Below are 10,432 nucleotides of genomic sequence, written 5' to 3'. Positions count from 1 at the left end.
CCGGGCAGTGCCATTATTTGGCAAAAGGGGATGTCACCGGTATAAACTTTTAAAATGCGATAAAGACTTCCTTTCTCTCTGTCACTTTCCTATGTATTTATTGCTCCAATATGGATATATAGTATCATTATGTAAAAATTAAAGTGATAATAATGTCCATTATTGTATGGGTCGACATCGAGCTGTTTCACAGATCAGAGATGGACTCTCCTCAGAAATGGTAGCTTCTGGTCCGTCTCTGAAGCCTTCCTTTTCCTACTGAAGTAGCAGCCATGAGGTAGGAGCCGAGGCGATTCCATAGTAAAAGTCAAAATTTAAGCGTTAAAATGCGCAGCTTTCAGTATCGTACCATTTTATTAAGACACGCAAAGTCCCTTTTTATCAATATATAAAGTTTATAGATCTGTCCAAAGTTAGCATGGCATGTTTTTACGGTGCTTTGTGTAACACGATGTAGCAGACGGAGAGGCCATGTTGTCAGCCCGGCTGGTAGTTAGCCGTACAGCTAGCTTTTAACTAATCCTCTCGTAATTCTTTGGTGTGTTAACAACACTTTTACAGCCTTAAAAAGACATTCTGCTTTTAAGACTACAGGAACAAATTTTGGGGGTCTAATCTCAGCTGTAATTCTGACCGGTGGTTGTTTGTGCCTCCCGCAGCATGCTCAGGCTCCAGAAGAGGCTGGCCTCCAGCGTACTACGCTGCGGCAAGAAGAAGGTCTGGCTGGACCCCAATGAGACCAACGAGATCGCCAACGCCAACTCCCGTAAGCAGAACAAAAAGTAGTTTTGTAGTTTGTCCTTAACGCCTTGTTAGCGGCTCAGTTTAAAAGTTCACCGGCTCATGCAAAGTTATCTACACGTGTGTGACCAAAACTGAGCCAGAGGATCAGCTCAGCTAAATAAACTAAGTGCCCTGCATACTCGATGCACAGTGAATTTATAACATCACAATCTTACAGGTGAACTCCAGTGTTAATGTGTATCAACACTGGAAACTAACGCAGCAGGCCTCCTCAGTTTGATTTGGCAGTTTTTATGTCAGACGCCCATCTGAAGGGATTTAGGTGGAGCTGCTAAATATTTAATCTTGGTTTCATTTTTTAAAATTTCAATAATTTAATAGTTTGTTAGGTTAATGATTGTTAAGTAATTCATTACAGTGTTGACCAAAACAATTATGATCTTTTTTTGCTTTACTGGAGCAATATTAAACCAATATGAGTCAGTGACATGAGTATGAAGTGATGTACATAATCTAGTATTTAACTGCAGCATAAGCGCTCTGGAGCAGTTCTACTTTCTAGTTTGGTTTTTTTGGGGGTGGAAATTTTTAATATTAGTTAACACTCTTCTGTACTTGGTGAATGAATTGCGGATATCCGAGGATCATACTCAGCACTACTTTGATAGGTAGAAACCACAAAGGTGGTATTCATTGCATCCCATCGTCTCATTTTATTTTCTTCCATTTTCAGGCCAGCAGATCCGTAAACTGGTAAAGGATGGTCTTATCATCCGCAAACCTGTTACGGTCCACTCCAGGGCCCGCTGCCGCAAGAACACACTAGCGCGTCGCAAGGGAAGACACACAGGCTACGGTAGGTTAAAACTTGCAAAGCAAAGCAGAAAGTGATTACATTTTTAAGATGAAATTGAAAGACAAAGCTAATTTAAATTTTGTTTGCGTTATCATCGGTACTTGATGTGTCTTTATTGCGTGTCCAGGTAAGAGAAAGGGTACTGCCAACGCTCGTATGCCCGAGAAGCTGACCTGGATGCGCCGCATGAGGATCTTGCGTCGTCTGCTGCGTCGCTACAGGGAGTCCAAGAAGATTGACAGGCACATGTAGGTTCTGCAGTGGTTAAATAAAGACTCTCTGAACACTCTAAAATCTAGTTGATTTTTAGTTAATAAAGTCAGCTCAGTGAAATGTGCTGGTATTTATAGAATTATTCTTGGGCTAAAGAATTTGCTTTTAAATCCTTTTCCCTCACTTTGTGTGGGTGGGCGTTGTTCTTGTTTTTTGTTTTATTTAATTGTGATGCCCTTCATTTATTTTCCACATGATCCGTTTCAGGTACCACAGCCTCTACCTGAGAGCTAAGGGTAATGTGTTCAAGAACAAGCGCATCCTTATGGAGCACATTCACAAGCTGAAGGCAGACAAGGCCCGCAAGAAGCTCCTGGCGTAAGTATTTTTACATCTTTAATTGGCACAGTGACGTCTATTTGTGGCATCTGGATTGTTTTGAAAGCCCAGGTTAAAACATGTGTCCTGACCACGAAAAGTCTAGAAAGACGAAACAAAACATTTCAGTAAAGTCAAAAGAAAAGCTAAAATAGAAATGAATAAGCTCAGCAAATTAAAATCTAAATCAACTGCAGGGCAAAACCTGAAGTAAAATGGCTCGATAAATACAGAAGCACAAGTAGCTGTGGAGGGTTGAAATAAAGCTCTTCAGACAAGAGCAGAGATTTATCTGCTACACAGATGTGCTCTGTGGAGAGTTACTGCTTGAGGTCTGAAAGATTTCCGGTGTCTGTTCTTGTGACAAAAAAACCTAAATCAGTCTGTTAGAGAAAGTGCTCTGCTGCCTGTGCAGCTTAAGTGCAGAGGGTTGGTTACGCTAGATCGGTTTGTTCGAAAAACTCCATAGCGACTGTGAAGGAGTCTTGTTTGTTGGGTGTTAGCAATGCTAATGATCTGTGGATTGTGTTGACTATACCTGCATCTTTATATAATTTAGCAGTTGTGAGGGAAGAACTAAAAGATCAGTGTTTTTGTTCCGCCCTTACATAAAGGATGTTTTCAGTCTTTAGTGTGTCAGTTTTAAGGATTTAGTCAACTAAAAAGAAAACACACTGATGTTAAACATCTGTGGTAAAATAGCTGTGGTGGCTGTGATTATGCACTGTATGAACACGGGTGTCTCTCCTGTTTGTCCTGCAGCGATCAGGCCGAGGCTCGTCGTTCCAAGACAAGAGAGGCCCGCAAGCGCCGAGAGGAGCGTCTCCAGGCCAAGAAGGAGGAGATCATCAAGAACTTGTCCAAGGAGGAGGAGACAAAGAAGTAATCTGGCTTTTTATGTCCTGCCTGACTGCCACCTGTCAAGTGCTGATAATAAAAGTGTACATAAACACAACAGTAGTCTTGTGTGTTTACTTCCATCATGATGACATTAATGCAGGGGTGGGCAACTCCAGGCCTCGACGGCCGGTGTCCCTGCAGGTTTTAGATGTCTTTGAACCAACACGGCTGATTTAAATGGCTAAATGAGCTCCTCAACATGTCCTGAAGTTCTCCAGAGGCCTGGTAACGAACTAATCTTGCGATTCAGGTGTGTTGACCCAAGGTGAGATCTAAAACCTGCAGGACACTGGCTCTCAGGGCCTGGAATTGCCCACCCCTGCACTAATGCATTAGCAATATCTTTTAATTGAGAAAACCTGAAGGCTTAACACACGGTGACATGTTTTATTACATGCGACCAAATATTCATCTGTCTGTGCACGTACATTCAATAAATGGGCAATAAAAACCAAACGCATATACTTAATAACACCTGTTATGAAGTATGTGTGCCAAGTGGTTACATTCTTTTGCTGAAAGTTGATGTTTAGCATTTCTCCACTTAATTTAGTGCTGGTTCAATGTATATAAAAATATATTGGATCTGTTGATTTTAAAAAAAAAAAAAAAAAAAAGCAAAACCCAGCAGGGTGGCACAACATTGCTGGTCCCAAAGTTAACCACTGCTATCAGTAGTTCCCAGAGTGGCAATGAAAGAAGTTCTTGTATTATTTAAGTTACTCTAGCTTCCACAAAGTGATAATGGGCTCCCAAAGCTGTAACAATATGGCCTTATTCCTAATTTACTCTGCAACAGAGTTACACCAGTGATAAAACAGTATAGGTGGAGTTTACATGTTCACACAGCATAGTGGTGAACATGTTTAAGCAGCATATTTGCTTGTTGCTTGTAATGCAAATTAAAATGTTTAACAGTATCAATTTGTATACACTGTGAAAGACAGCTTTGCATTTTTACCAGAAATAGAACTATTACTGAAACAACTCAGTCAACCTTTGAGTTGTTTGTCCATACTGCAGTTTGTTGGTGGAGGACGATGCAGCTCTGGACCTGGATGGATAAAGTTAATTGTGAGGTGGTCTATGCAGTTTATATAAGGCTTGTGTGTTTGTAATAATTGTAATATTTTATACCCAGTTATTTTACAAAAGTAGTATATTAAGTAGTGAAATAAGAATCTGCTGCTGCTCTTTTTCTTTCTATCAGTCAGTGCTTACTGTTTTTGTATTATTCTAGATTGTACTTGAAAGTTGCACCATGCTATACATTGAAAGTTAGAAAAGCAAGAAGTACTCTCAACGACTGTCGCACACTTATTAAGCACTAAATTTTCACCTCCTTTATCATCCTGGGTAACTTTGGTAGAAAAGAATTCAATCAAAATTAGCTTATCATTTTAATGATGAAAAGAAAATGTTATTAAAAGGTTAAAAAAAGTAGCCTTTAAATTGATTGTTTTGTCAAACTGATGTTTCCAAAGTAAACAAGCATTCATTTTCATGGCCGGGGGGGCCAGTGCATTCTGTTTAATGATTGAAAGCAATATTCATCTTACTTGTAGCTGTCCTGTCAGTCGCCCATGTACACAAACACAAGTATGTTCATACCTACACACTGATATGCATACACAGGGCAAATATCTATCTTGTGAGCAAGGACATGAATGTGAACCAGCAAATTACCCCTTAAATTCAATTCAACATATCTATCCATCTATCGTTTTATTTATTCAGTATAGAAACTGCATTCTACAAAGATATGTTTTTTTTTTTTTTTTCATTTTTACAGTTGTTTGTGGTAGAAAAATTAAAATGAGAAAAATCACAAAGGTAAATAAAATCTGTAATACTTGTAAGTCTTAAGAAGCAGAAAATTGTCACTGACTGAATGTGTATGAATGTGCTTGTTTTTTGTGGATCCATGTTTGGATCATGGGTTTCACATCCTTTGGAACTTGCTTAGTCATGTTTCTCTCTAAATTAGTTTTCCATGTGGCTATACAATTTAACTTCATCCCCTATGCCTTTCCCCCCGTGACTAATCCTGTTGTGATTAATTTTATTTCCTGCTTTCTGAAGAACAGTAATCCTTCAGTGAACTCTCTTAGGCCGCTGTTATGACTTCTACTGACCCACAACCCAAACCAGCTCAAACTGATGGATTTTCCATGTGTTCTCAATGAACCTGTCAAATGTGTACATAATTTTGATCCATAAATGGGCAAATAAACTTTGTTAATTTTCAAGGTTTGTTGCCATCTAGTGGTTGCAGCATGGGATTTCTCAAAAGTTTGATTTGAACCACCTGCCAGAGATGTTTCACTCTTGCAACTTTTAACCACAGTTAAATGAACCGCATCTGCAGGTGCACTGCGTTGCACAGTGAACTACTGTTTCTCGGAATCTGTGTTTGTTTGTTCCTTTTCAAGATGTGCTTGCCTGTTGATATCATTTGACTATTTTGTGTTTTGGTTGTGATTTTTCTGAGCTGTACAGGGAGGCAATAGATCACTGAGGCATAAAAATACCAACCACTAAACAGCTTTGGAATGCACAAGGATCAGCTGTTCCAAACCACACGACCCCAATATTCCCTCCCTAAGGCCCATGTCTTCTGCAACACTCCCATGTGGAGACATTCGATAGTCACAGCCGTGGAAGTTGACAATTTAAATTTAAAGGATTGCAGCTTGAGAAAATCCACCAAATATTCCATAAAGTGACCAAGAAGTCCCAAAGGCCATAATGACATCCAAGAGAAAGTTTTGAGCCAAGCCTCGGCAGATGGAACCAATTAGGGAGAAAAAAGCACAATCAAAATAATAAATAAGGTTTAGTTGTTCCAAACCTGAATTAATTATGAATGTCGTGGTCCTGGGCGTTGGACAGAGGGTTTTTCAAGAGGGCTTGAATTCTTTTTTATTATTTAACATTCCTTTTGGTTTTTAGTTTGATAATTATTATTTATTCTAAGTATCCAGAGTCTTTTTGTCAGTTTTTGGTTCTCTGCCTCAGATTTATTTTGTACATTCTCTTATTGTTTCCTTAGCTTTCCCCTTTCTGCACTTCTGTGCCAAGTTTGCATGTTAGTGTCTGTTATCTCTGTCTCCCCTGATCCTTTGTTGAGTCATCCCTCTCTTTTCCTTGTTTTCTGATGCTTGCTGTTTGTTTCCAGCTTTGTGTTTCCAATGTCTGGTTTTCTAGTCTTGCCTGGGTGTTTACATTCATTCTGTCTTCCTGAGTCCTGAGTTTCCTGGATTCCTGCTGGACTTTGTCATTAGCATTAAAAGCTTGCCTTAGGTTAATTGTGTTATCAACATCCTGCATTTATGTCTTCAATAAATAGAATAAAATTTAGTAAAAAGAAAAAGTAACAATAAGCACGAATGGCCTGAATTTATAAACAACAACCCACATAAATACTGCTTATAACAAAGATGGAAAAATCTTTACATACAAGAAGCTGGAACCAGAATATCTAATAACTAATTTGGCTACTACTACTGCACGCTTATCACCACCACCAACACCAGAATCACTGGGACTTCCCCTTGTGTTGATAAGATAAGTAATATTTCATGCATGTCATGTAATTGTTGATAAGTAAGATGCTATGATTAATTTGCTTGGACATAAAGATTATTTCTTTGTTTTGTTTATTTTGGTGTTTTGGTTGTGTTTCTGAAACTCTGGAAATATACTGTGTCCCCATTTGATGTATACAGTGGTGTGAAAAAGTGTTTGCCCCCTTCCTGATTTCCTAGAGTTTCGGATATTTGTCACATTTACATGTTTCAGATCATTAAACAAATTGTAAATATTAGACAAAGATAGCCTGAGTAAATACAAAGTGAACCAGGCCAAAAGAGTTTAAAAAGCAACACATTACGTCATGATCTAAAGAAACACCCGAGAAACAAAGTCACTGACATTTATCAGCCTGGAAAGAGTTACAAAGTTATTTCTAAGGCTCCAGTGAACCACAGTGGAGAAAACTTGGAACAGTGGTGAACATTCCCAGGAGTGATCAGCCTACTAAACTTACTTCAAGAACACATCGACAACTCATCCAGGAGGACATAAAAGAACCCAGAACAACATTAAAGAACCGCAGGCTTCACTTGTCTCAGTTAAGGTCAGAGTTCGTGATACAACAATAAGAAACAGACTGAGCAAAAATGGCATCCATGGGAGATTTCAAGGAGAAAACCACTGCTGACCAAAAAGAACAAAGGCTCATCTCACATTTGAAACTCAAAACTTTTGGGAAAATATTTTGTGAACTGATGAGAAAATAGCTGAACTCTTTGGAAAGTTTGAGGCCTGGTGTAAAAGTAACACAGCATTTCAGAAAAGGAACATCATAGCAACAGTAAAATATGGTGGTGGAGGTGTGATGGTCTGGGGCTGTTTATATGCCTTGGGACCTGACAGACTTGCTGTGTTAAATGGAGCCATGAATTCTGCTGTCTATTAAAGCATCGTGAAGGAGAATGCACTGCAAAGAATAACATGCAAGCTGGCAGGAAACATGCAGATTGGTGATGTTTGCAGCATGCGGCCTCTTGACCTTAAAAGCCTGAAAGGAAGCTCAGTGTACTTTCAGCAAAAGTCCCACCTTGTATAGACATGGAGGAACAGGCTTACATTTGGTCTTTTATTACACCATTAATGACACAGTTTTACAGAGGAATCAGATAACCAGCAAGTTATTTGTTATTAAAAGGTGACTTGTTGCACAACAAAGAATCTCTGTCTTGTTACATTTGCATATAGCATGACTTTATGGAGGAAGTACTTTGCACACCTTCCATCCTTTGCTTCCTCCAACCCATCGCTCATCCACTGTCACCCTCCCTGCTGCAATAAACTGTAATAAATTTGCTTTTGTCCTCTCACATGCACATTTTAACTGTGTTTACCAATTTTTAAGAACATACAGACCTTCACAGCTGATCCTGTGTAAGCCAATTTAGACATGTGAAAAATTTGCACAGAACTTTTTTATTTTTATTTATTTATTTGCCAATTTCTCCTTCTACTCCTGACATATGTATAATTAAAAGTTAATAACACGATCTTATGTCATTAGAGAGCCTGAGGGCTTCACACAGGCACAGGGTTACACGGTGGTGAGGAACTCTGTTGTTTTACAAGATTATGAATGTCATTATGAAAAGTTACTTCTTTGCCTTTAATGTGGTTAAATTGCTAATGGAGTCTTTGGATGGAATTGGCATTGTCTGTAACAAGCTAATGACTGCTGTGGGAGGCAGCAGGGCAGCCTGTAATGATGGAAAACCAGACGTCTGGGTTATTGAATAATCAGACAGCAACTGAAGCAAAGTGTTTGTCTGACTGCCCTATGATACCTAGTGACACTGGCTTCCCCTTTTCTAGTCGTGGCCTAGTCCTTATTGTGGTTATTCCATGCAAATGGAAAACAACAACAACATTTTACCTATGTTTCTGCTAGTGCCTCATGATGTATGCCAAGTGTAAATGCACATTATCTTCCCAGGACTTTAGCTATCTGCAAAACACTTGACACTTGGAAGTTTTACATACTGTGACAAACACATTACAGCTGCTTACTGGAGTCCGGAGTCACATGATCTGTCTATCAGTGAAGAAATCACTGTGTATTTGATGTACAAATTGGGTTAAATGTTGCTTTTACTTCCCAATCATGGGTTTGGAGGGTGTGCAGGAAGAACCAAATGCACGACAAAAAAAAAAGAACTAAACTAAATAAAAATCAAGTCTCATTCACCCAGTGACGCATGCCTTATCATTTTTACACACACTCACACCCCTAAGTATAACCATAGGAAGACAAGACAGACTAAAGAAGTTAAACACAAATAAACTCTAAGTAGGAGTTGAAAAACAGCAATTCTGAACTAAAAGTTAAACAGAAACCTATTTATCAGGCATCTCAAATGCCATAAAACCTGACAGGAAACAAAACTGGAATACTAGGGTCATCTTTCTACAATAACTGTGAAAACATGACTGGGAAACAACATTTTAGTCACAAGAAATCAAACTCATTCTTAGAATAAAGAAATCAAAGGAATCATGAATCTCATAAAGCTGAATGACTTGAAGAGTTATTTAGTTTTATTAAGCCCTGTAGTGTAAATAAAAAACAAAAATTCAAACAATCATTAAAAAGATAAGATGATGCACTCATGTTATTAGTTACTGTTCTTTAAAGCAAACAAAACAGCATCATGAACCATGCATGAACTATGCATTCGCCTCAGGCAGTGGAATTCAAAGAAATACAACAGGAAGAGCTGTATTAGTTCATAAAGAACTCAGTGGTTTGCTCTCAGAGTGCATCTCTGACTGTTTAGTGTTTATAACCCAGTTGGACCCTCAGGTCATCAGGTGCAAAACTCTTCTCAGGGTGCTTTCAGTTACTGTTTCTTAAAAACAATCTGCCCACTGACTTAGAACTTTATCTACATTAAAAAAACCCATATTCAAACACTTTTTATTCTCACACGTTGGGGCTACTGTCAAAAATTGTGTGTATCTGTGCGTGTATGTGAACACTAAATTGTATTTTATCTGTGTAAAGTTTTATTTTGTTGTTATTTTATTGCCTTAAGCCATTGTAGACCTGATTTTCATGCTTTTATCTTTATGTCTTCATACAATGAAATGTCCTAGAGAAATAAAATTGAGGTTGACGCTGACATCGCCATTGACTACTCAGACTTGGAGCCTCCAGCTGTTTGCGTCAGTGTCTGCAGCTGAGTATAATCATGGCCAAAGAATGTAAAACTGCAGCTACTATTCACATAGGAACAGCAAAATTGGACAAGAAGATTGGAAAAATCTTGATCTCTACTGTGACATTAAGATGGTAGAGTCAGAATTTGTGTAAACAACATGAAAACATGGATTCATCCCGTCTTGTATCAACAGTATAACAGTTCAGACTGCTGCTGTCGGGGTGTATCAATGTGAGGGATATTTTCTTGGCACACTTTGGCTCCTTTAGTTCCAACTGAGCAAAGTCTCAAATCCCCACCCTGTTTGTGCTAACCATGTTCCAGTGTACATTATCTGCTAATATGTTCAGTAGGATAACATGCCGTTTCACAAATGGTTTCTCGAACATGACAATGAGTTCACTGTACTCAAATGGCCTCCAAAATTATCAGATTTTAATCCAACAGAGCAGCTTTGGGAACATATAGACATTCACAGCTACAACCCTGTTCATTACTACTCATGACAGGTGTACAATAAAAAGTTAACAACACAATCCTCCATCATTAGAGAGACTTGAGGCTTCTTACACGCACAGGACTGCATAAGGCT

The 10,432-nt window shown here is 38.7% G+C and overlaps 1 protein-coding gene across 1 annotated transcript; it reads left to right on the top strand.

Moving 5' to 3' along the window:
- The first annotated feature begins 251 nt into the window (after positions 1–251).
- Positions 252–3,146, top strand: rpl19 (ribosomal protein L19). Its single transcript, XM_085404506.1, has 6 exons — positions 252–277; positions 660–766; positions 1,478–1,600; positions 1,728–1,848; positions 2,081–2,191; positions 2,954–3,146. Exons 1-6 carry the CDS (start codon positions 273–275, stop codon positions 3,075–3,077), a joined length of 591 nt encoding a protein of 196 aa, XP_085260632.1. The 5' UTR covers positions 252–272; the 3' UTR covers positions 3,078–3,146.
- The last annotated feature ends 7,286 nt before the right edge of the window (positions 3,147–10,432 follow it).

The sequence above is a fragment of the Rhamphochromis longiceps genome, linkage group LG4 (genome assembly GCF_057381845.1).
Source record: "Rhamphochromis longiceps isolate RC_006_pf linkage group LG4, R_longiceps_female_GT1.1, whole genome shotgun sequence".
Lineage (NCBI taxonomy): Eukaryota > Metazoa > Chordata > Actinopteri > Cichliformes > Cichlidae > Rhamphochromis > Rhamphochromis longiceps.
The sequence above is the reverse complement of the archived record's forward strand: the minus strand, read 5'-3'. Positions and strand labels throughout refer to the sequence as shown.